The sequence below is a fragment of the Lontra canadensis genome, unplaced genomic scaffold (assembly GCF_010015895.1).
Source record: "Lontra canadensis isolate GAN:19392208 unplaced genomic scaffold, GSC_riverotter_1.0 scaffold2, whole genome shotgun sequence".
Lineage (NCBI taxonomy): Eukaryota > Metazoa > Chordata > Mammalia > Carnivora > Mustelidae > Lontra > Lontra canadensis.
In genome coordinates, this window is record NW_022630996.1 from 14,906,148 (window position 1) to 14,931,312 (window position 25,165).

The 25,165-nt window shown below is 50.3% G+C and overlaps 1 protein-coding gene across 2 annotated transcripts in view; it reads right to left on the bottom strand.

Annotated features, from left to right (window-relative positions):
• Positions 1-8,255: 8,255 nt before the first annotated feature.
• Positions 8,256-25,165, bottom strand: part of LOC116874516 (carboxypeptidase A1) — a 38,152-nt gene continuing 21,242 nt past the window's right edge. The window contains exons 1-10 of one of the 2 annotated variants that reach the window (XM_032869228.1): positions 14,829-14,905; positions 14,272-14,353; positions 13,579-13,812; positions 13,225-13,326; positions 12,588-12,689; positions 12,293-12,403; positions 11,611-11,701; positions 10,666-10,865; positions 10,185-10,269; positions 8,256-8,525 (exon numbers count right to left, since the gene is read on the bottom strand). In XM_032869228.1, the coding sequence (XP_032725119.1) occupies positions 8,338-8,525; positions 10,185-10,269; positions 10,666-10,865; positions 11,611-11,701; positions 12,293-12,403; positions 12,588-12,689; positions 13,225-13,326; positions 13,579-13,812; positions 14,272-14,353; positions 14,829-14,893 (1,260 nt within the window). In that variant the 5' untranslated portion in view covers positions 14,894-14,905 and the 3' untranslated portion in view covers positions 8,256-8,337. Of the gene's footprint in view, positions 8,526-10,184; positions 10,270-10,665; positions 10,866-11,610; positions 11,702-12,292; positions 12,404-12,587; positions 12,690-13,224; positions 13,327-13,578; positions 13,813-14,271; positions 14,354-14,828; positions 25,146-25,165 lie in introns of those variants that run through there. The other variant, XM_032869218.1, reaches the window with a different exon arrangement.

Genomic DNA, 25,165 nt, shown 5'->3' on the forward strand with positions numbered 1-25,165 from the left:
AAAGAAAGAAAGAAAGAAAGAAAGAAAGAAAGAAAGAAAGAAAGAAAGAAAGAAAAAAGAAAAGAAAAAGTACCACAGTATTTCTGTATTTCTAGCGTTGGGGGCTGTGTTTGTAAGAGAAATAAAGGTAATAAATATCTCAAAGAGACATATGGAAAAATAACTCTCAGATTTAGCCCAGTTCTGTTTTAGTGTGTTTATTCTTCTCTACTTGATTTCCAAAGTGCAACATATTCTGACGCTTTAGAAATCAAACAAACCAGGGACATTGTTCAGATGTCAAGCCGTGCCCAATTTTCCACAAGATTCAAGAATCGTGTATAAAATGCAGCCAACGTACACATAGCTTTAATGAGAAGCCTGTCATGTTGCCCCATAAATTTATTGCCTGAGAACTTAGTTCAGCCTTTTGCTAATGCCAGAATGCTCTGGCTTTTTATTTTCTTTACGGCATAGATTTTTTTTAAAAATGCAAATTTTTCCACACTCATCTTTCCCCTAGCATGGACAAGATTTTCAGCCATTTATGACACATATACATTTTCAAGGGGGGGAAAAAGTCTCTGTAACAAAGTTCTGTTTATGCCATTTTAAAGTTGACTAGTCAGGAGTTTCGATTCCCCGTTCAATTCTATTTTGACAGGAATGGTAGTCCTCCTTTGTTTCCACTCTGCATTCTGATCACCAAACACCCCTAGAGTATTAGAACCTATTTGTGTGTGTGTGTGTGTGTGTGTGTGTGTGTGTGTGTGTATATATGGAAAGTCACCATAGCCAGACCTCATAGAATTGCTGTGCATTTAGCTGCGACATCTAGCAGGTTGAATATATTTATATGTGTTTCTCTGTAGCGCTTTGCCCGTTGATAAGGATTTTAAATCACTGCTCCTCAAAGACCTTTTCTGATTCTGCTCTTTGTGTGTTAAGTGTCCACTCGCAGTTTTTTACACGCTCAAGTTACTGCTTCGAATGTTCTACTCTGTTAGTTTCTTCATTGGATTAACTGACATGTATTATTGAAGTGATCGGTGGTACTTTGTGCAATTATGAATGTTGAAGATTAAAGTACATAGTTATTAATTTGTTGTTTGCTATTCATATGCTGAGATCTGCCAAATTCTCTTTTCCTCTCTGTGGAGATGATCTGGGGGGGCTGCAGGACCGAAGTGATTTGAAAACATGCCTCTTTTTTTCACAGCATCTCCCCAGAAGGTACTTATTCTTTGTGTAAAAATCAGGACATCATTCCAACCAGAGCGAGGGACCTTAGCTCTCCAGACAGAAGGCCTGGGTTTCTCCTCATGTTCAGGCAGGGGCTGGTGGTCCCTTAAGCACCTCACAGCAGGACTTTCTTGTCAGTGTTCCAGGGGTTGTCGGGCAGCACCTGCCTGGGAACCTGTGACCCACCCCCCCCGACCTCCCCACAGGATGGCACTTGCGTTAATGATGTATAAATGCAGTTCCACCTGAGCAGTGCTGATAACCAAAATCTAAATAATAACCCCCGTGCTTTAAAAGGGGTGTGTCTTTAAGGAAGAAAAGAGAAAAGCAAAGCAGCAAGAAAAGGAGTGAGGGGCTATGGCAGGGGTGGAGGGCTGTGGGGGGTAGGGTGGGGGAGCTACATTACTCACCCAAAAATGAAAAGCATATCTTGGGCTGTAATAATGCCAGGGTTAATCGACTGGAAGCTATAGAATGATGCAAATGGCCTCAGAGTAATTTTATTTTTTGCCTTTAGTAGAACACCAAAATCAGCGCAGTAATGTCGGACTTGTTATAAATCAGAATTACAAGAGAACAAATACTAGTGTTCATTAGTTGCTGAGGGACTTTTTTTTTCTTTTTCCTGTGGAGCTATTGAGATTATACAAAAATTCTTAAGACTCCAGGCCACTCACCGAGAAAACAGGACAAAACAAAAACCTTCTTTTCCCCAATTCCCTGGTGGAATATCAGTGAAATCAGAGTCCTCAGCTAAGAAGAAAGATGTAGGTAATTTTTCTTGTGCTAGTTTCGGCTTCTGTCATGTCACATATTGGTTATAGATTCAGTCTTTATGTTATCCGACATTTTGGCAGGGGTGGGGGTGTCATTAATTTCTGTCCAGCAGGATTTACATCCCCGACTGCCTTCTTCCCCCCACCCTGATGATTATCACCAAGAACCTTCCTTTCCCCAGTTGCAGCCCATGGTCATTGTCTTTCTTGGTCATTTAGATTCATCACAATTCTTTCAAAGGCATGATTCCTATAATATTTTTCTTTTCTTTTTTACAAGAAGCATCAGAAACATACATTATAATTCATCAGTTTAATTATGTGGGCATAATGATATGCTTATATGCAGATCAATTAATTTTTTGACTAACAAATATATTTTTTTCCTATAAAAACAGGAAATAAGATGCACTGTGCTCCCAGAGTGTTCAGAGTACGTTTGGGGTAGCAATACTTTCCCAAAACGGTAGAAATTATTGACACTGTTGTCGCCGTGTCCTTCCGCTGATCCGTAGGTCCGTTATGGTGTGGAAAATGTAAGGATGGAAATTTGTCAGCACTGAATTCTGACAAAACAGGATTCAGTGCGTGATTTTATGCGTGTTTACAAAAGTCTATTTGTCACGCCGCGATCCGCGATCTCCTGGCGGTCTCACTCTCTGATGCCGATCCTCCTTTGTTCTAAGCGCAGAAGCAAATGCTCTTCGCCTGTGTAACATCTCGAGGCATCTGGTAAAATGCGTGGCAAACAGAGGCCACTTATTAAATGCTCCTGACTGATGGACTGCCTTTCTTAAAGGATGCAAATACGTCTTCCAGTAGACGTTATTTTGACTATAAGCTCCCAGAGGGCGAAAATCACCAGCGATGGGACAGTGACCTTTAGGAAGCGTGCGTGAATAAACGCATTGAAGCTGTCAGGACTGCGGTCTGGGGTGGGGTGCCCATTACGGGGGCCACTGGGAGCCGGCCTGCCGTTCTGGAGACCCCGGCAAGCTCGTTATCTTTTGTCCCTGTGTACATCCTGCTTTTGTAGGAGAGGCATTCACAAGCCTGAGATTTTTAGATTACCCACTTCAGGGGGCACTCTGGGAGATGTTAGGGCTGTTACTATTAACCCGGCTATGTGCAGTCCACCGGCCCGTTTTCATGGTCCCCTCAGGCTCTCAGTAGCCTTTGGAATTCATCAAACACAGGTAGCACACTGTCCCCATCCGAGAGTGGGTTCTTTTTCTCCCTTGTTTCAAATCTCAAAACTCTCCAGATAATGATCCTAGCAAACACGCTTACTGTGTGTTAGGCCGTGTTTCTAGACTCTTCCAGGTGTGTTTTGGCTCAGTTCTTACAACGTTCCCATGAGAGGGGCACCCCATTTTTCAGGTGAGGGGACTGAGGAGCCAGTGGAAATTAACCAACTCGTCTCAAGCCCCTAGCCCCTGAGCTAAAGATGGAGAAGCCTGGAGGCGACCTGAGGACTGTGGTTTCTGAGCAAGTTCATCCTGACCACTCCGCTCTGTCTACCCACATCAGCTAGGCGCTGCGCTCTCCCTCGGTAACAACCCGATTCACCAACGTGAATGCAACTTGCCCTCAGGTATCAGCCTCCCTTCCCTCCTCATCCCCGGCAATCCCACCAAAAGCTTGTCCTCCTCGGCCTGCACAAAAGGCAACAGGAATTCAGAGACCGCACATCTGCTCCCAGGAGTATGTATTTCCACAGATCCACTGTCTGTCTGGCTCCCACCGCCTGTCCTGAGAGCAGGGGCTCCAGGCTTTCTGGAATCCATTCTGTGTCCGAATGAAGACGAATGAGGTCTCACTTAAAAAACAGGAGTTACAAACTTCTAACCTGTCAGAAAAGAAGGAGGCTGTTTTCGTAAATTGAACTATTCATTTAATAAACCACATTGATATGATTTGTGTCCAATCGTTCCTTTCCTTTGGGGTGAGGTCTCTGATTTAGACTGAGACGTAAATTGCGGGAATTGGCTCCTGGCCACGGGCCTGGGTCTCACGGGAGGAAAGCGGGCAGCAAACCTCTGCCTCCATCCATGTCCACAGAGCATTTGCTCCACTGCAGTCTCCCCAGAATGTAGCAGAATGCCCCCCCTGTGGTAGAGCAGGAGACTTCTCATTTTCTTCTTTGCGTTTGGCCATAAACGTTTGGCAGTCTCCGTCTCTGCGGTTGTTAGGCGATTAACTCAACTCACAATTCGAGTTGCCAAATTAATGCAGATCCTGAAAGTTTTGGGGAAGATTCATTACCCTGTGACAGTTTTTCAGATTTGATGGGTCCTCTGTGCCTCTCTCTCGGAGTCCTTCCTTCATGTGGCTGATTTGAATGTGATGGTTGGTCAGATCAGTTTCCTGGGAGTAGCACCTGGGGCTGACGATGTTTGCAGAATGTTGTTTCTGTCCTTGGAGTCCTTAGGACAAGAGCCCTTCTGCACCCTCAAACCCACCTGGCCCCACTTGCCCTTGCAGAACCCTCGCTGAGATGATGAGTAGCACTGCCCCGGATGAGGGACCGGTGAGGTCATATCTGGATTGTAGTCAACAATGACATTTCAATTTGAACTTCAAGCCAAAACCGGAAAGCTACACGTGCATATCTGAGTGTCCCTTCAAGAGGCCACCTGAAGGATTCTCATGGACCACCAATGGCCCACAGACCACATGGAGAACCATCTAGAATGGTGTTAGAAAAAAGCCAAATGTGTTCATTTAAAAATAAAGACTTTTGGAAGGCCCTGGAAAATAGGCATTAGCGTAATCAGTTCCCCAGATTGCTGCAGGAACCAAATTCCGAGCAGAAAGGGCTCTTGGGGAATTTCATCAGAACTATGGCAGACTGCTCAGGGAACAGCTCCCAGCTGGGAGCAGGGGAAACCCCTTCCCTGGGTAGAAACACTGCTGCTTCCAGATCTATCTGGAGTATACATTTTTCCGAAGGTAAGATTCATTGTTCTAGGCAAGATAGAGAAATAGGACGCCAGAGCAGAAGAGATGAGTTGAGGCAAATTATAAAAAAGAACCTGGGCACAAATTAAGATTTGGCCATGAAATGTTGGATGTTAATATTAAGTTGGTTCTGGATAACTTTACCCACAGGGTATTTGGTGTGTTTGAAATAGTTGTGTTTTTTTCCTGATTCTAAAAGCTTATTGCAAGAAATTCAGAAAAGAGGAAAACCACCACCACCACCACCACTACCCAGGGTGACCTCGATTATCACTGGAGAATATATCCTTCCTGGCATAGTGTGTGTCTTCGTGTGCGTGTGTATGTGTGTTTCAGACAAAAATGAGATTCATACTCAACATACTATTTTATAACCAACTTCTTATTTTTTTAAACAACTGTATGAAAGTACAAATCCCATACTCTAAAAGCCATGCATATTTAAAGGTACAGTTTGATGATACTCAGCAAATTTACAGAGCTGTGCAACCATTACCACAATCCTATTTCAGAACATTTTCAGTGTGTGGCTGGCTTCATTTCACTCAGTATTTTGTGACCCATTTCCTCATGTCAACACGGTCTGCAGTGGCCTCACACTACTCTATTGTTCAAACACGTCAAAATGGGCCTCTACACTGGTGCCCAAATGGCTTCTTTTCCTTTTTATTTAATTTTGTATTATTGTAGCCTTTACATACATATCTTTGAACTTGTCTGAATATTTTTATAAAATAAATTTCTGCAAGTGGACTTTCTGGGTCCAAGCAACAATACATTTGAAATTTTTATTTATTTTTGTCCCCCCCACCCCACCCCGGGAAGGTGGCATCAATCTATCCTCACACCAGTAGTACATGACAGGTCTTATTTCTTCATACCCTTGATAACACTGAGTTGTCAGTCTTTTTTTTCTTTGTCAATCTGATGGGAGAAAAATGATTCCTTTGCTTTCCTTTCATGTACAAAAAAATCACTCAGAGGAATGCTATCTCTCATACGTTTATTGGCTTTTTCTGTTTCTTCTTTTGGGAATTGATTATTTATCTTTCAAAATGGTAGTCCTTTTTATTTAACCCCTTTTACTTATAAGAACTCTTTTCTCCTCAAGGTTTTTAATACTTTTTCATATATGCTGCACTGTTTTCTAAAATTATCATTTCCCTTTACGCTTTATGTTTTTAGTTCTAAAATAAAATTTTTGCCCCCAGATTTGTAAAAATATGTATCTGCAAATAAAAATATAAGCCTCTTCCTACCCTTGGAAATAAAAAACAAAACAAAACATAGTACTAACAAGTTCCATGTCTCCATTTAACAAGTATTTATTAAGTGCCTACTGTGTGCCATGTATTTGGCCTACCGGTGAGGATTACGTGTTTAAAAAAAAACAACGCAGTCTATACCCTCATGGAATTTTCCTTCTGGGGTCTGTTCCTTATCTTGTCAGGTGTCTTAAGACTAACTTGCTCAGAGCCTCACTTTCTAAACTACCATTCGGGGAATTCAAAATACCTCCCCAGCCTACACTATACAGATTATAAAATTTGTGAGTTCATTTGTTAGCAAAAGGAGAGAACATTGGCTCAACAAATATTTATTGGGCATCTAGATATCAACTACTGTTGGTGGTTTTGGACATTGAATGCCAAACAAAGTGGTGCCCACTATCAGGAAGCATGATTACTTTAAATTAAGCAATTCTATCCTTGAAGACTAAGTAATCCAATTTTGTCAGATAAAGTGTCCTTGCTAAAATTAATATTTTTTTGCTTATCTCTTCTTATCTTTCGCCACTTAAGCAAAAAATAAGATCAGCTTATTTGACTTGCCCAAACTGAGCCCTTAAAATAGATTTCAGCCTATCTACATAGATTAAATGGAAGTATTTCCCAAAAGATAACTTGAAGGAAGTGTTATAAAATCTTTAGGTCATTTTTCTGTAAAGACTGAAATACTGGGCTACCTGGGTGGCTCAGTAGGTTAAACAGCTACCTTCAGCTCAGGTCATGATTTCTAGAGTCCTGGAATTGAGCCCCGCGTTGGGCTCTGTGCTCAGTCTGCTTCTCCCTCTTCCTCTGCCCTTACCCCCAACTCGCCCTCGTGCACTCTCTCTCAAATAAATGAAATCTTAAAAGGAAAAAGAAAAAAAAAAAAAAGACTGAAACACCATTTTACCTTGCCTCATAAACCTACATATATATAAGTTTGTATATACTACATGTATAGTCTTCCTCACACTTTTTGTTTTCTGGAATGTTTGGTAGCAAAACAAAAGTAGGGTATTTGAGCTGTGGAAAAGATAAGCCTCTTAAGTCCTTAGAGCTGGATGCCATGTGACACCCCACCGGGCTCACACAGGGGAAGGCTGCCATCTTGACCTGTCAGCTTCACTCTTGGGGAGCTACCAACCCACTCTCACCCCCTTCCCAGTGACTACTGTGAGAGTAACCCCCTGCTCCACATTGGCATCTGAAGAAATTGGGAAGAAACACCAGGTAGATTCTTGCTTTGAAGTAAGTTGAGATGCCCAGTGTCTTGTGGTGCTAGCACTCAGCGCCGTACCACAGCCATCAGAACCAACAAGCCAAAGGAGGGAAGTCAGCAAGTTTTAGGAGCTATGGAGAGTATCAAAGGGAGAGTCTTATATTTGAGGAATTGTGCAGATGATAAGGAAGCGCTAATGGGTAAAACAGGAAGGGAAATGGAAGCGTGCCAGAAAGGATGTGGCATATGAAAAATAAGGCTACTTCTGTCCCTAAAAGCAAAGTCTTCGTGACGTACTACAACTAATAAAATGTTCTGGGATTGCTGTTTGTTCTTTATCTTCAGTAAATTTTTCATCGAACCCAGTTGTTTTCTTCTGACTTAATTAAGTTTGCTCTGCCTGGCGGCGACGTGTCTTTGAAAGAATAGTGGCCCCCACGATTATTCTAGTCCGTCTCCCGAGTTATTGCTTCTGTAGATAAATGGACCCAACTAGCTTTACTATTGTGCAGGCAGAATTCCTCACCCCTGCAGGGTGCCCAGCATTTGGTTAGCAGCTGTGGCTGCGCTGGCTCCCGAGGTAGGAACCAGTCGCCGCCCTGATGAGCTGAGCGCAGGGTGGTCTAATTAAAACAGATGCCACTTGGATCCAACTTCAGAGGACCTTGGAATGTAGGGGAGTTTGGGGGTCATCTAGCCCAGCCACCCACACATTCCCCTCCAGGCCTGCGGGAACTAAGCCCCTTCTGCCCCAGCTTGCAAAAGCAGACACGCCGCGGACACTCCTCCGTGCCAGCCCCCAGATTCTGTTCCGTGGACAATCAAACTTTATTTGTTGCTGGGGGCAGGGGACAGGCAGGGAGGAGGAAGAGGAAGGTGCCGAAGGGTCAGTTCAGTAGGGGTGCTGCAGGGTGTGCTCCATGATGGTCCGGAGTGCCAGCCACGTCTCCTGGGCCGTGGGGACGATCTGGGAGGCCGGCAGCAGGAAGCCGTAGCGCCCCGTGTCCCGGAGCTCGAAGGTGAAGGAGTACTTGATGCCCTGGCCGTAGGTCCAGTCAATGGTGCTTCCACTGGCTTGGTCTGGGGCGGGAACAGATGCCAGAGAGCAAAGTTCGATCACTTTTGACACATTAATATGGGCCGGGCCCACTGGTCCAAAGCCCGGAACCTCGCACAGGGTTCATCGGAGTTAACGCCTGCTGGGGCCTGCAATTGACCAAGCCGCCTGGCTTCCTCCCAGAAGCTTCCCGATGGCTCTCAGCTCAAGAGGCCCAGAGAGAGGGACCAGCAGAGGTTCTCCTATCACAGGGGGTTGCAAGAAAGTTCTCGAAATTGCAAAAGCCCCACTGAATATCACCCCCTCCAACAGCTGCTTTGGTCAAACCTCCAAATATACCAGAGTTACCCACTTGGGCAACCAGGATTTATCCCCTGGGGCTCTGGTCTGCAGGAGAAAGTGCAAAGGGCCAGAGGCAAAGTGAAAGCCCCCTGACGGGCTTTTTGCAAGAAACTTGGCCCAGATTTGCAGTGAACAGTGGGTAATGAAGCTGTTTTGAATCGGGCCGGGGTGTGGGAGGCAGCTGCATATCAGAGTGTAAGTTGACAGCACTGAAGGAAGCCAAAAAACTTAGATGCAGTTTGCAACTGCTTCCAAACAGGGCCTGGAATCCAAAAGTAAGGCCAGCCTGAGTGAAGACTGGAGCCCACTCACGGGCTAACACCTAGCACCCTGAGCAGAAGGCATGTGAGGGGTGTGTGCAGCCCTCTCATCTCTGTCCCTGTCCCCTGCCTCTTGTCAGCCAGCAAACCTATTGCATTCCTCAGGGCCCTAAGGGATCTGGCCCCACCACCCCCGTCCCCTATGACTCTGAGCCCTCTCACCCCACTGCCATCACATGGGGCTCCATGTTGTTCCCACTATTTCCCCAACATGCCAGTCCAGATCACAGGGCCTTTGTTCTAGAAGATTCCTCTGCCCAGAAATCTCTTCCCCAGATAGACTCTTGGCTCCCTTCCTCATTTTCCTTCAACACTTGCCCAGTTATTACTAAATGAGACCTATTCTTCCAACCACCTCCCCAACTTCCATGCCCGGTATCCCTGATTCCCCTTACCCTGTTCTAGTTTATCTTTTTGTCCCTAACTTTCACCACCTAACATACTGTATCATTTACTTCTTCATGTTTATCGTCACTCTCCTCCACTAGAATGTACAGTTCCTGAACTTCGCTTATTCCCAGCTGTTTCCCAAGCACAGAAAACAATGTATAGTAGGTGCTCAATAAAATTTGTTGACGTTATTCCATTTTGATGTAGCAGTGCTCCTCCCAGGGGCATTGCAGGTACAAGTAAGCTGGGGATAGAGAAGATGTAAGATATCTTCTTTAAATTGAAAGGCATTGGAGGAGGGGTATGTTTTTAAGCTGAATTTCTTATGGTGATACAGAAATGCCAGCAGAACCCTCCACCTCCTCCATAAAGCTAGACTTAACCTAAAACAAGGGAACAAAGGTGCTCAAAGGAGCGGATATGCTTGTCTGAAGGTATCAAAGAAGGCAGAGTTCCTGTCAGAAAAGGGCCCTGCCGCCCACCGAGGCACAGCCAAGAACTGTTCTTCTGGCCCATGGTCCCAGATCTAGGCACTCCTGGGCACCTCCGCCAGGAGGGACAGGACCTCAGGCAGGAAACACCAGCTAAGCTGGCACCTGGTGTCACCCCAGAGACCATACACCTACTTACAAATTGCTTTGATGATGCTGCCATACTTGAACTTGGTCCCATATAGAGAGGCGAGGGCTGTCACAGCAGACTTGGCCAGCTGATCCTGGAGAAAATGCCAAGCAATACCAGCTGTTATGGCCAGCAACAACAGGCCAGAACAGCAGGCCCGGGTAGCTCAACTTTCAGCTGGCAAGTAGCCCAGCAGAGCGCAGGATTTCGGCAGCCCCATTGCCCTCTAACCCCATGGGATGTCTGGCTGGCACTTCAGTCTCTGCCCTTTGGTCACACTGCAGCTCCAGACTGAACTTGTGGTACCAGCTCCAAGTCTAGCCCTACCCCCTGCTCAGGCATGTGACTGGAGTGACTCAACCCCTCTGTGCCTCAGTTTCCCAGGCAGAAAATGAGGCTAGTCTGCCTTGCAGGTCTTCCTAAGCCATCAGGGCTCCATGGGAGAAAGGGGTGCTGGGCACCAGAGGGCAAGCGGGGAATGGGCACACACCAGCTCATCCCGGTCGGGGGCTGCCTCTGCTTTGTAGCCATAGGGATACAGGAGGAGCTGGGAGTAACTGTGGATGGAGATGAAAGCCTTGATGTTGCCGTGGTTCTTCACAAAGTCCACGATGGACTTGACCTCCACTTCGGAATTGGCAAACTTGCCATGGTAAGTCTCCGAGCATGGGTGGCTGCTGGCTCCAGCCACTGTGGGAGAGGAAGGGGGTTAGCTGGCATTCCTTACGGCCAAGCAGTGTGGCGTCCACAACCTCAAGTTCTTTGCATGGAAGTAGGAATGAGGCGGAAAGCAGGAGGGCTCACCCACACTCTGGGATTAAGGACAGACCAAGGGCCTTTTATAACCTGGGGACCCTCCCTCCCTCCCCAGCCAGGCATAGGTAACACGGGCAGAACCTCCTTCCCCAGGAGGGTCTCAAGCAAGACCCATTCTTTTGCTTTTTTTTTTTTCCCCTTAAGATCTTATTTATTTGACAGAGAGAGAGACAGAGAGCAAGTATAAGCAGGGGGAGCCGCAGAGGGAGAGGGAGAAGCAGGCTCTCCGCTGAGCATGGAGCCCCACATGACTGGCACCGGGCTCAATCCTAGGACCCCAGGATCATGACTTGAGCCAAAGGCAGATGCCTAACTAACTGAGCCACCCAGGCGCCCCAAGACCCATTCTTGTAGTGAAGGGACCACAGAGAGAAGGAGTTAAAGTTACCCTAGAAAACCCCTACATGGGTTTCAGGCCTTAATTCCATTGAGGGAAGATTTGTTTCTAGAAACAAGGCACAAGAAAATCTCACTGATCCTCAGAGGAGACCCTGATATTCCCCACCTCAACTCCACCCTCACTTCTGGGGCAGGAAAGAGGTGGGGGAAACAGGACACAGGAGGGTAAGGAGCCGCTCTGGGTTTCTCATCCCTGCCTCCAAATCCCATGGGGCCTTACTCCCAAAGCCAGCATCCCAGTTCCGGTTGGGGTCCACTCCAACACAGGAGGAGCCCGCCGTGAGGGACCGAGTCTTGCGCCACATGCGATTCTGGGGAAGGAATCAGACACTTGTCTGTCATCGTCTGTAGCACAGGTGTGGACACAGCATGTGTCAGAAACCCCTTTCAATGGCTTGTCAGGAAGGTCTGCAGAGGAGGCTCTTGGTGGAAAGAGGGCAGTGGCTACAGTAGACGGCATTTGGCCAGAGGGTTCTACCTGTGGGAAGGAAGGCACCAGGCGCACCCCCACTGGATTGGTAGCGTGATATACCCGCCATAAAATAACATGAAGCTAGGAAATAAGGTCCAGGGCAGTGGGTCTCCCCCGGGGACAATACCAGGACATTTGGCAAAGTCTGAAGACATTTATGGCTCTCTCAATGGAGGGATTGCTCCTAGTGTTTCCTGAGTATTAGGTCGGATTGTTGCTCAACACTTTGCACGCTCAGGACAGCCCCCCACACAAAGAATTTTCTGCCCCAAATGTCCAGAATGCCAAGGATGAGAGCCCTGGTCTGGGAGGACAAGTCTATCTGCCCCTCCCTCGACTGCTGGGGTTGAGATTAGGGGTGAGTAGTTCATGGGGCTCAGAGGCCAGAGGCCCACCCTATTGCCCCCCAAGAATGGGACAAGGCCTGTACCTTGCTGTGGGTGAAGGCAAAACCATCAGGGTTGGTGACAATCTCCAGGAGGATATCCATAGAGTCAAGAATGGCGGTGAGAGTGGAGTCCTGGCCATAGTCCTGTGTGATCTGGTGGGGAGTTCGGGGACAGACAGGTGGGGTGGGTCAGGCCAACTGTCCACCATGCGGAGGCAGTGAACACCTGCTCCATCTGCCTCACTGCTTCCGGGTGAGCCGGGGAGGCCAGGGCTCCTGCGGGCCTCTTGACCACAGCCCCACCAGGCCAGGGCCCCACTCAGTGCCTGAGGCTCACCTTCTTTGCAAACCAGACCCCACTGGCCTGGGTGACCCACTCCCGGGAATGGATGCCTGTGTCGATCCAGATGGCAGGACGGTTTTCTCCCCCAGTGCTGAACTGGACAAGAAGAACAGAGAGATGCAGCTAGGGTTCTGTCTTGGCTCCTTGAAGGGGAGCAAACCCCGGCCCGGAGGCCCTCTGCTCCCCGGGTATGTCAGGTGGAGGCTCCGTGTGTGGGGCCGTCACTCAGATGAGGTGTGGGGCTGGGTGTGGGGGTGCAGGACAGGAATCCAGCAGGACGTGGCCTCCAGCCTTCATACCAGCCTTGGGGCGAACAGGCCTCAGCCAGCACTCTGGGCCCTGCCCTCTTCTGCTGCCCGGAGACAGTCCTCTGTGGGGTATCCTGAGCAAAATGTTTTCTCTGGACTCCCCTGACTCTGGGTTACTTCCGGCAATGTGACACTTGATTGAAAATACGTGGGTCCCTTAAAAATTTAAGAACTGAGTGCGCACAAGTGTGCCTACAGCTAGACCAGCATAGAAATTCCGTCCTTCCCCAATGTCCACACAGGGCATTCATGTCACGGAGCGTTCTCTGGGAGCGTGGCTCACCACATGGGTGGCTGCCCGTTCTCAAGCAGGTGCCTGTTACCTTCAGCACGTAGATGGGACGCCCTTCGTAGCTGTTGCCAATCTGGAGCTTGCTGACCAGCTGCGGGTGCTCGGCCACCAGCATATCCATGAAGCCGTAGATCTGAGAGGGGAGAGAAGGGGAGGCCAGCTGGAGCGGCTGCCAGGCACCCGGCTGCCTCCCAGACAGAGCAGCCCCATTAGCCCGCCAGCTGCAAGCCGGGCCATCCTGGCGACCCCCCCCCCCCCCGTCCCCCCCCCCCCCACCAGGGCCGCCTGGAGACCCAGCAGGTGCCACGCCCACCCAGGTGGGCCACGTTCTGCCAGCCTGAAGCAGAGCTCGGTGCTTGTGCTGAGTGACCCAGGGCTCCCTCACCTCCTCCAGGGTGTGGTAGGTGGCGTAGTTGAAGGTGTCCGAGGAGCGGGCCCGGGCCTGGAAGGCAAACATCTGCTCCTGCTCCTCATCCAGCAGGGCCTGCAGGTCCTCAATCATGGTCGTGTACCCGATGCCGTGGGCCTCCAGGAAGATTTTGACGGCCTGGATGCTGCGGAAGGGCACTCGGACGTCGATGGGGGAGCCAGGCTGGGCAGGGCCCCGCCAGAAGTCCAGCTGGGGGGGATGAGAGCGGGCATGGTCACGGCGAGCTGGGGAGGGGTCCGCCCGGGAGGGGAGGTTGGGCCAGAACGTCCCCTATGACTGTGGCTGCGGCATGGCTGTTAAGGGCAGGGGACGAAAGGGGAAACGGCGGGCATCAGACCGAGTCCGCCGCGGTCAGGGAGACGGCCCGGGAAGCACGGTGGAGAGGCTTCCAGAATGCAAGACAGAGAGAAGGGCCGGAAAGGAGGCCCCCACTTTGTTCAGATCCTCGAACGCAGCGAGACTCTGGAACGGGGGGAGGTGGGGGCTGAGTCATTTCCTAACAGGGATCCATCCCATGGGTCTTTTCTGGGTGGTGAGGAGAGAGGGCCCAGGACCCGGGGGGCCCCAGGGGAAGGTGGCATCCTGAGGTGGATCAGCTAGCCCGAGAGGAACCAGGGGGCCTCGGGGGGGACCCCCTCTCCTTCTGACCTGCAGGTGCTCCAGGTCCTCCAGCTCCTTCACCTTCTCTACCTGGGCTGCATCGGCAGTGGAGAGTCGGAGCACCTGGTGCCTGGGCAGAGCGGGAGGGGAGATGAAGGGCCTGAGCCACTGGGATGGGCCATTCACCCTCCCCAGGTGGGAGGCGGGGGGCTTGGAGCAGCCTGGAATCCCCAGGCTGGGCCCCGATCCTCTGGCTGAGCAGGAGAAAGCATGAGGGGTCTTAGCAATGCAAGGCCTAGGCTCCTTGGAACCTTCTGGACACAGCTGCTATCCTCATCCCAGTTTAGACTCTATTTTTCTCTCCAAAGCCAGCCAGGCTTCCTCCCACCTCCTCTCCTAAAAACTCCTTCAAGCTCGGATTTCTCTGTGAGGGCCCGGGCCGCTTCTCAGCCCAGGCCCCTGGTCAGCCTGCCTCCCGGGGTGTATGAGTCTGTGCCTCTCTGGAGTCTTCCCACAAGTCAGCCCATCTGTCACCTCCAGATGCTGACCCGGAGCCGAGTCCTCCCTTCTCCTGTGTGAGCACCCCCTTCTCGCCATCCTCTTACCCCGAAAAGTCCTCTTTGCCAAGCACAGCCCCTAGCAACACACTCAAAACCAGCAGCCCCCTCATGCTGCAGCCAACTGGGAACATCAACTGAGGCTGAGAGAAGGACCTGGGGCCTTTTAAACTCTCCCAGGTCAGATGTCTTCTGGCCATGGCCAAGGCTAGTCCTCCCGCTTGCACCTGGGCTGGGTCCCACGGCGGGGGGAGGACGGGAGTCCTGAGCTCTGACACCTTATCACCCTCCCTGATAAAGTAGCAGGGAACTGGGCAGCTGGGGAGATAAGCTAGGCCTCAAGCCCTTGGCTGTGAAGTGCCCACCTGGGCCTGAGGGTCAGCTGGGGCCTTAGGCTTCCCAGCTGGGCCCTGGCTTGCCCATTGCCCCAGGTCTGCACCTCAGGCCCTGCACCTGGGCCTCAGTCCTGTTTGCCGACCGGGCAGTCGAGAAGGAGCCAGGATTCCACAGCGGCCACACCAGCTGGAGCGTCACAGGAGGTGTCCCCTTCCCCCATGTTCCTAAGTGCCAGCCCCTCTGTTCCTGTGGCGGAGTAAGCTGGGGCTCTCTGCCCCCTCCCCGCTCCCGCATCTGCTGGCTTGGTCCGGGGCTGCCCCTCCCTGGGGCTAGGCACATTGCCTTCTGGGGTATGGCCCCCTGAAGGGCACTTCCCAGCCCCACTCCTCCTGGCCTCAATGGTCTTGTGGGGGGCCACAGCAGCAGCAGTTGGGGCAAGAACCTGACACTCGCCTGTGTTGGCCCCCACCCCCACTGCTCTAGGGCTCAGGATCAGGGCTCCCCTTGATGGGAACGACAACCAGATGTCATCTAAGTAGAAAGCGTGGTGGTGGGAAGCAGGGCCAGACCCGTGTTGGGACTGCACAGTGTCCAGGAGAAAGTGGAACTCACAGGGGGGAATTGATTCTGGCTCTGGATGCTGATCTCACCGAGGAAACATCTCACACAAATCTGCCCTAATCCACAGGGGCCCCCAGGGGCTACCCAACACCATCTGGGGGCCCTGCTCTATGTCAGGGCCTCAGGCTTGGACACTGACAACAGCCAAGGTGGCCCTTTCTGGTTTCCATCAGTTCCCTCCGCCTCCCTATCCCACCCCCTACCTGGCCGGCCCTCCCATGCCAGGACAGAGGGATCCCCTTCTATTGCCCCCTCCCCACTCTGTCCTGAGCCCAGGTCCAAGCAGACAATAGCACACTGGACACCCCCCACTCCCCGCCCCAGCAGATGTGGAGACTCCGTGAAGACTGTTTCTTTCCTCTCCAGCAACCTTGCCTGACCTCCAGGCCCCAGGCAAGACCTACTTCCTCCCTGAAGCTTCCTCTGGCTTCTTTCTCGAGTATTTGCCCCTTCTCTGAATGCTAACCCCCTTGCGTATTCATTCTTCAGGCCAAGCGCTGTGTTCTCCCCTGCGATGATGACCAAGGCACATCGTCCCTGATCTCAGCGAACTCACAGTGTAGTGGAGGCAACAGTGGTAACCAACTAACTTGTGTTCTCTTGGGGTCCTCCAAGAAGCTGTCTCCAAGACAGAATTAGACATGCAGGAGAGTCATGGGGAGAACTGCCCATGAAGGATAAAGGAGAACGAACAGGAGAAAGCAGGAGAGCCTTCATACCAAGCTATGGGGCTGACCCCTGAGAGAAGAAGTGGGGAAGGAAGGGGAGGAGGGTTGGGGAGAGAGGAGGGAAGAGATGGGGAAGGAGAAGGGGAGAAGAGGGGAAGGAGGGAGGAAGCAAAGGGGGGAGGAGAGGAGATTGGGCAGGAGAAGCTCTGACAGGAGCCATTCTGAGAACGTTTCGGCCAGGCTGACACAAAATCTTTGAGTCAGGGGAGTCCTGTGTCCCACAGGAACACCGGTCAATAGCTAGGGTCAGCCTGTGGGATATGTGGCCACATCACAAGATGGGGGTGAGGCCCTCGGTCAATTCGGCTCCCACTGACTTGTCCCTGATCTCAGAGAGCCCACGGTCTCATGCGGAAGACAGAAGTAACCAACCAACGTGTCGGTTCTCCAACAGGTCTTACAAGAAGCCATCACCGAGACAGTATTACATGAACAAAAGACCCACTGGGGATGCCTTCCTCCCTGCGGGAGACCTGAGTAGGGCATTTTCTCTGCTGTGTGTGAGAAGTCCCTGGAGGGCTGCGGACTCCAGGCTATGGGCCCATACTCAGCACCCAGGGAAGACTTTACCAAGAAGGTGACATTTGACCTGAGTCTTAATGACAGGATTTTACCAGACACAGAAAGGAATGGGTGTTTCATGACTCTAGGCAGTGCTTGAACACACTCTCATTTACTCCTCCTTAATGTGTGTCTCCCCAGTGAGACTGTAAGTTTCTTCGGACCAGGAACTGTGTTTTAGCCCATCCCTCATATTCTCCCTCAACTCTTAGCGCCCTACAGTATTCTCGCATTTTCCAGTATGTCTCCTAGCAAGAAGGAAGGTTCTGTAGACCCTTTCTTCAGTTTGCATTATGAAAACAATATTTCTTTCTGTGTTTCTAAATCTAAAGGTATCCTGTAAGTTTCATGCACACTACACATGTTGGGGGTGTTGGGTATTTCTTGAGCCTTCTGTGAATTCCTTCCAGAAAAGACAAGTCCACTGGTGGAAGGGGGATGATGGGTCATGTGGGGAGAGGGTCAGCCCCACTAAGCAGGCCTCTTGAAGCCTCTAGCCAGCAACCTAAGGTGGCCAAGAGTCACATAATCTATTCTCTTGCAAGGTTGGAAAAGATTAACTCAATGCTGCAAGCTAAAATTAGGGGCAGTACTGGCAGGAAGCTGAAAATACAATAGGAGAGGACTCTGGGTCTCAGGTGGAGGCTAGGCCTAATTCCCTGGGCACTCCAAAGCCCCTCAGGAAGCTGAAAATAGTCTCTTGGTGAAGACCAGCTGCTAGACTGGAACCAGGAGCAGAAGGCCACAGCTCTGCCTTTCCACAGGAGCTTCTTTCACATTAGTCCAAAGCAGGAGCAAAGATGGAAGCCATTATGTGGAAAACAGGGTATAGTTCTTCACCTAGTAGCATGAGAAATAAGCCACCAGCCTGGCATCCAGAGTCAAGGAAAGGGCACAGGTCAGAGGCCTGAATGCAAACAGAGGAAGGCCTGCTATAGCCACATGGAGTAGAGTCCAGTGTCCCTCCCTTCTTCCTCGAGGAACAAACCTAGATTCGGTGCGGGTATCACCCCTCAGGAAAGTCACCCCCTTCCCAGCTCAGAGATAAATTCCAAGATTGGCTTAAGACAATTGAGGAATCCCATTGTCTTTTGCAAGTAATTGATTTAGGAGTAGGCATTTGACCCAGTTTGGCCAATGAGACGTGAAGGGAAGCCAGCAAGGAAGTTTCTTGAAAATGTTTTTTCCACACGTGAGAAAAAGACACCTTTCCCTGGTTGTGAAGTCTGTTGCCTCACCTTTGGACTATATAATATGAAAGAATATACATTTCTTTTTTATTAACTGTAAAAAGCACTAAGTCTGAACAAAGCATTCTAAGCGATGCCTTGCTAAGCTTTTATTATGCTTTTTAAGATTTTATTTATTTATTTAAGAGAAAAAGAAACTGGGAGCCATGGGGTTGGGGGCAGAGCAAAGGGAGAGGGACAAGCAAACTCCACACCAAGCACAGAACCCAATGTGAGGCTTCATTCCACAATCACGAGATCATGATTTGACCCAAAATCAAGAGTCAGACTCCCAACCAACTGAATGAGCCACCCGGGCACCCCCTTACTAAGCTTTTAAAGTGCTTGTGTTGTGAGAGGACAATACAATTTTAGCCTAGGGGAGACTTTATGAGAAAAGGGCATCCTTCTCCCTCTGAGCAGACAGTCCCTCATCCTCTCAGCAGAATGATTTTGTACAGTGCACAACTTGGACAACTATTCATGGCAGCCCTGTTGCCAGAGAGTGTCCAAGCATGGTAAACAGAGATTCTAAGACAATGCTTAAAGATCCCCAAACTAAAACCTAGAAAATGGTTTGTTAAAAAGGCAGGAGAGTCAGTCCACGTCCATATTAGGAATCAAAGGAGGGCAATGGAGAAGGGATATCCTTGCAGATAGCACACATGGGCACAGTCAAAATGGTCCAATTTTGACTAGATGACAGCTGGATGGGATTTCAACTGTCTCACTTTGGCAAGTGTGTTTAATGCTGTCTGGGGTACAGTTGTGCGTATGGGAAGAGAAGTCTGTGAGAACCTGAGGCAGCGAGGTGGTGGACTATAATGGCCTTCTCTTCATTTTCCCTGACCAGCACCCTCCTCCTTTTGATAAATAGCACCTCTGCCTTCCCCTGGCCCCACCCTTCCCAACTCTGAGGACAGGTGACTCAGGTGGGTCTAGCCACCCCACCCCCACCGCAGCTCTAGAGATGAGCCAACTAATTCCATTTCTTACCCCTCTGGCTTTATCAAGTTGGCTTTCTGTCATGTGTGCCTGAAGAAAGTACGCAGCTCACACAGAGACATTCTCCAACGTCAGGAGAGAGCAAAACGGGGGAGGGAATGCTGTCCAGGAGTAGATGGACACAAAACCCATTATATCATTCAGGGAGGTCACCGTACATCCCAGAGCCTCAGTTTCCTTCACAATTCTGTCCTACAGAATGTGGACAGAATGATCTCTTCCAGCAGTGACACGTTATGATTCTAGGTCATTTGTATATTTTACCCCCAAACAAATCACAGCCTTGGTGACAGGTCTGGGCAGAGTACAAAGAGCCTTCCCCAGGTTTGTGGGCAGATCAGAGTAGAGCCACAGGGGCCCTGAGGCTTGTGATGGGTGAGTGTTCCCAGGAGCCTGTAGGTTGAGAGGGGCCTCCGGCTGCTGAGGCTGTGGTGGGAGGTTGCAGGCTCTGGGGGCTTCCTGGAAGGCTGGGTGGGGGTGGCGGGGAGGCCCTGACAGCAGCCTCCTTGAGCTTTTCTTTCATTAACTGAGTGCCCAGTAGAGGCTATTGTTTGTTTGCTTGGAAGCTGCAGAACTATCCCTTTAAAGGGGCTGCTGGGGCTTGTGTCTGGAAAGGAGGTAGAATTTGTAACCTGAAGAGAGAAACACTCCAGTGGGCCTTTAGGAAATGTCAAGTCAGAGTCCAAGTCTCAGAACAAAGTCGGAAGAGAGAAGATCTAAGCAGGAATGTCCCATAATGTAAAAGAGGAAATGGGGGAGGGGAGAAGCAACGTGGGAACAGGCAGAAGCCCAAGGAGAGTGAAGGCTGTAGGAAGGGGTTGTCTCACAAAGGGACCCAAACTGACTCCAAAGCCAGCTTCCGGCGGAAGTGATTTACTTTCTACATTGTATTTCCCTCCTGTATCCCCAAGTAAAAATAAGTGAAATGTTACCTTGAGGTCTTAGCTAGGCATTGGGGGGGTTGAGGGAGGTGGATGGAAGGAAGGGAGGGTGGATGGGGAGCCACAGAGCATGGCAAATCTGGTTAGGAGGCCAACGGCAAACCCTGTGGGGGTGGGGGGGGCGAGGGCCAGAGGCGACCGAGGGACAAGCCAAAAAGAATGGATTTGCAGACAAGATATCATTCCCAAGGATGATCCCAGATGCTTGGGACAGGAGAACATTCGAAGGCCAAACAGGTTAAAGTTGTCCTTCAGGACACCCTCGTCCCCAGAAGAACATGACATGTCCCCCTGCAACCCAAACTCAAGATGTGGAGTGACTTCACCAGAGGGTGAGGCCCTGACAGGCCAACCATCCCTAGATTCCCTCCACCCGTAGTCAGCAGCCGTCTGGGCCATCTTATTTTTCTGAAGAAGCTTTTTTAAATTTAATTTTATGTTTTCGGTAAAGTCATTTTCTCTCCGGGCCTGTCTGGGGCGGTCAGAGGGGAGACGGAGGAGGGAGGGGAGCGGGGGTGGAGGCAGCTAACGGCTCCTCACTGGACTCCCTGGCCCCCCGCCACGCGCCCATCACTCTCAGCCTCGGCCGCCCGCCTGACCTCACACAGGACTCTTTCAGGTTCCAAACCGCCTGCCTGGCTTGTTTTTTTAAGAAAGCAATAACCGCAACACACTCACTGTGGCTCTTTATAGCTTTCCATATGTATAATCACTCTTTCTCTCTTCAGTTTTTCCAATGTTTTTTTCTTTTAAATAAATGCTCATAAATTTTACTGGTGAAAAGGATGAAAAAACATACCTAAAAAGAGCAGTTTGTTGGAAGGGGAAAGGAAAAAAAAAAAACCAAAAAACCCAAGCAGAATGTAGAAAAACTGAACTCCTGTTTAGCATTATATACCTAAGAAATGAAAAACAAAACAAAAATAAGTTCAGATTTTACGAGAAAGAGATGATTCTGTAGTATCTCTAAAACTTGCATGTTTAAGGCTTGAGCTTTTATTGGACACACTTAAACCCCTCCAGCCACCACTTTCCTGGGCTTGCTGAGGAGAGCCCCTCAGTCAGAGGAGGAAGACCCCTGGCTTTAGTCTCCTCTCAGCCGTTAGGTTCATGGAGGGCCTCACAGAAGTTCAATTGATCCAGAGACCCCAGATGAGGGGTTTGGCTGGAAGCTTAAAGGGCCCTGGAAAGTTCTCTGGCTTGATGTTAAGTCAGTCACTTGTTTAACTAGAGCAAAGAAACTGACTCAGAGACCCCTTCAGACCTTCTCTCCCTTCAGAGCAGCTTCAGGAGACGGCTGGCCGTCCTTCCATACCCGTTCTCCCTGTTCTCCTACCAACAGGACTCTAATTTTATTTGGGGCAGCACCGTGCTTGGCTGTAAGGTGCTTTTCCAGCTTCCCTTGCAGCTGAGCGTGAGCACCTGACACAGTCCCAGCCCACAGAGTGTCATGGAAGTCCATGGATCGACCAGCTTGGCCAGGGACTCCCCATTTCTGGCCCCTGCCCTTCCTGCCTGGAATATGGTCCCATGATGGCATCAAAGTGACGGCAGGGTAGCCAAACGGAGCAGGCCAGAGGGGCCTGGGTTCTCCCGTGCGTCAAGTCACGTTCAGTCAGGTGGGCGGGTCTGCCCACTGCACGCGACTTAGTATGTGAAAAAAATAAAACCCCCATCTGACTAAGCTACAGAAAGGTGGGCTTCCGTCACCTGATGCTAAACCGAAGTAAGAATCTATAAGAGGCCCAGGAGGAGAAACAATCTTTCCACAAACATTGAGCTCCTGCTGTGCACCCGACAGGAGCTGAGTGAGGCTGAGTAACTTAAACGTGGTCCCTACCCTCATGGGGCAGCCAAACTAGTGGCAGAGACAAAACCACACAGAAGTCAATTAATTATCATTGTAATCCCGGAAATACACCAAGGCCTTGCAAAGAGGATAACAGATCCACTTCCAATGGGTGGTTCTTGAAGGACTGGTGAGGAAATTATATTGAAGGGAGAAATTTAAGGAGTGGGCCATATGGAGGAAGAGAAGAGAGGAGAGAATGTTCCAGAAAGAAGGAGCATCGTGTGTAAATGCTTCCAGCTGAGAAAGAACTGAGAGGAGGCTGGTGAGGTTGGGGCCGACGAGCAAGGTGTTCAGGCAAATTAGGAGAGGTCCCCAGGGCCAGCCATGTGGCATCTTGGGCAGTGGCGGGACAGGGATGGGGCAGGGGGAGTTGAGTCACTGAAGGATTTTAAAGAAAAAGCTGTCTTTCAAGATGACCCCCTTCTGTAAAGCAGTTTCAGCTCCAAATTTCCTGAGTCTATTGGCTGCACACAAGTCTTGTCAACATGGCTGTGAGAACAAGTTCCCGGCCCTTGGTCCTAAGGGGCTCTGGGCATGACGCAGGTCCCAGGACTACCACTCAGTTAGCTGGGTGCCCCTTAGCTATTATCCTGAGCCTGAGCTTCTTTATCTGGAAATCAAGGCAGTAAGAGTCCTAATTCTTAGAGCTGCGAGGAGGAAATGTGTTGAATCCTGTAATGCACTTGCAGCCATGCCTGGCACACAGCAAGTGCTAGGAAAGCTAATTATTTTCACTGTTGTTACTGAGAAACCCATCAGGGTCCAGCTACTCCTGCTTCTAGGACAGTGCTTTTGCAGCATCACCTGGGCCCCATCCCCAGAGATGTGGGTTCAGGAGGTCTGGGGTGGCCTGAGAATTTGTATTTCCAGAATTTGTATTGATGATTGTGGCCTCCGACCACATTACTTTAGGTGAAGGCCAAGGCAGCCCCTTGGGAAGAATGACCAGCCTCCCGCTGCTGTAACCACCTTCAGACTTAATGGATAATGGCAGAGGGTAGAGACGCTGAGCCCCAATGTCCCCAGGAAGACTCAAATGTGTTCTTCTGGGAAGCAGGAGAGCAGGTGAATCTCAGCCTTTAAGGAACCTCACAACTTCTGGGGCAGATAGTAAACATACAGATTCGGGGGGTACACCCCAAAGATTCCCATTCAATCTGGGAATGGAACCCAACTACCGTCACATTCAACGACTCCCCATGGACTCTGCTGCAGGTGCGGTTACATGTCGCACTTGGACAAATGATGACAGAGTGGTTTTGGAGTTAGACACACCCAAGTTCAAATCTCCCTCAACCACTTCCCAAGCATGTGGCCTCGTGTGGTCTTTAAAACCTCTCCAAATCGTGACCATGCATTCCTCATCTGAAATACAAGCTTACGAATACCAGTAATATTCTCCCCAAGAGGATGAAATGAAAATATTTGAGCAGAGGGTACAAAAGTTATAATCACAGACTCCAGGGTGCAAAGGTGTAACTTGCTTTATTTGTCTATAGCTTATGCTAACTCAGCCCATGGCATCGTATTTCCGCTAAGAGCAGAAAACTTCAACCTGGAGGTTCTAGCTTGCTCAAATCACTTCCACTTCCCCTCGTAAGGAAATGCAGCCCGAAGCGGGACGCTCTCCTCCTCTGTTGTTGGCTCTTGCCCTGAAGGGGATCTGGGTTCTTCAGGTGTTCTTTACCCTGACTTCCTCAGGTCTCCTCATGGTGCAGCTTCTCTGGGCACAGGCCTCCCCTGGCTGTGGTGCCTCCGTGGCCACTGGCTGCATGGTCCTTGGGCTCAGCCTACCCCAGGCCTCCTCACCATTTCTTTACTCAGAGCTCCCGAGAGCTGCACTGCTCAGGTGTACCCCACCCATCTAGACCCCTGGCTCAGTCCTTGTTAATCTGCGCCTCAGCTGCCATATTGGACGTGGGTCTTACCTAGAGTTTTGATCCCCGCTGATCCCCGCCTCCCACTGATTCAACCTCTGTCTTCTTTTACAGGGTGGGTAGAAAGGCGGACTTATTCTCGTTTTCCCCTGCTTCCTTCCATATTTGTGATGTATAGTAAAACCCTGTGCTCTGTGTCCTGCAGGGACCAAATCACGGGTCCCACAATCCTTTTCTTTTGCAAGAACAACAACAAAAGTCTGGCTCTTGCCAATGAAAGTCTTGTTTTCTGCCTCAGACTCACAGAGACCCTTTCAGCTCTTTGGTGAACCTCTTGCTTCTTCAGAGGACCTGCCTTCCCCTGAGGGCAGGACAAAGGGACCCACTCTCCCCACTCCCCAGTGGTGGAGGAAGGCAAAAACTATAAGGGAGCCTCAGGATGGGGGTGGGGGAGCACCTCAGTTGTATCTCAGAACATTGTCCCTTTCTCATCCTTAAATAAAGTGCTTGCTTGGTAAATGCCCGGCCTGCTCAGGGCCTGACTAGAACTTGGTGACTACAGGTGAGGAGGAGGAGGAAGCTGCTTGTCTGCACCCACCTTTCCCTCGGGGCGCCCGAGATGCTGCCACCGCAGACCCACTCCTTTGGGTGAAACATTGTGCCCTCATCTCAGAGTGTAGACACCAAGGGGACAATGTGTATACCCGTAGCTCCCAGAGAGTGGGTTATGTGTTCTGGGCCTGGAGAGCACTCAGGGGAAGGAATAGGAGGTCTGCTAGTCCCTGATCCTCCCGGATTCCTAAAGAGCAAAGAGGCATTTCAAGCTGCCCCTGGCCCCTTCTCAGTGCTGAGCCCAAAATGGGTGGTGGCCAGCACCAGAGGCCACCCAGCCTGTTCAAACCTGTTATTTATTGCCTAAGGGGTCAGGGTAAGGGTGTGGGGAGGACCATGGATCACTCGGGGTTCAGGAGGAGCCCCGGCCTAGGGGAAGGGAGTGCGTGCTCCTGCTCCTCCCTCAGCGCTGTTGCTAGTAGGGGTGCTGCAGGGTGTGCTCCATGATGGTCCGGAGCGCCAGCCACGTCTCCTGGGCCGTGGGGACGATCTGGGAGGCCGGCAGCAGGAAGCCGTAGCGCCCCGTGTCCCGGAGCTCGAAGGTGAAGGCGTACTTGATGCCACTGTCGTAGGCCCAGTCCACAGTGATCCCGCTGGCCACATCTGGACACAGAAGGGCAAAG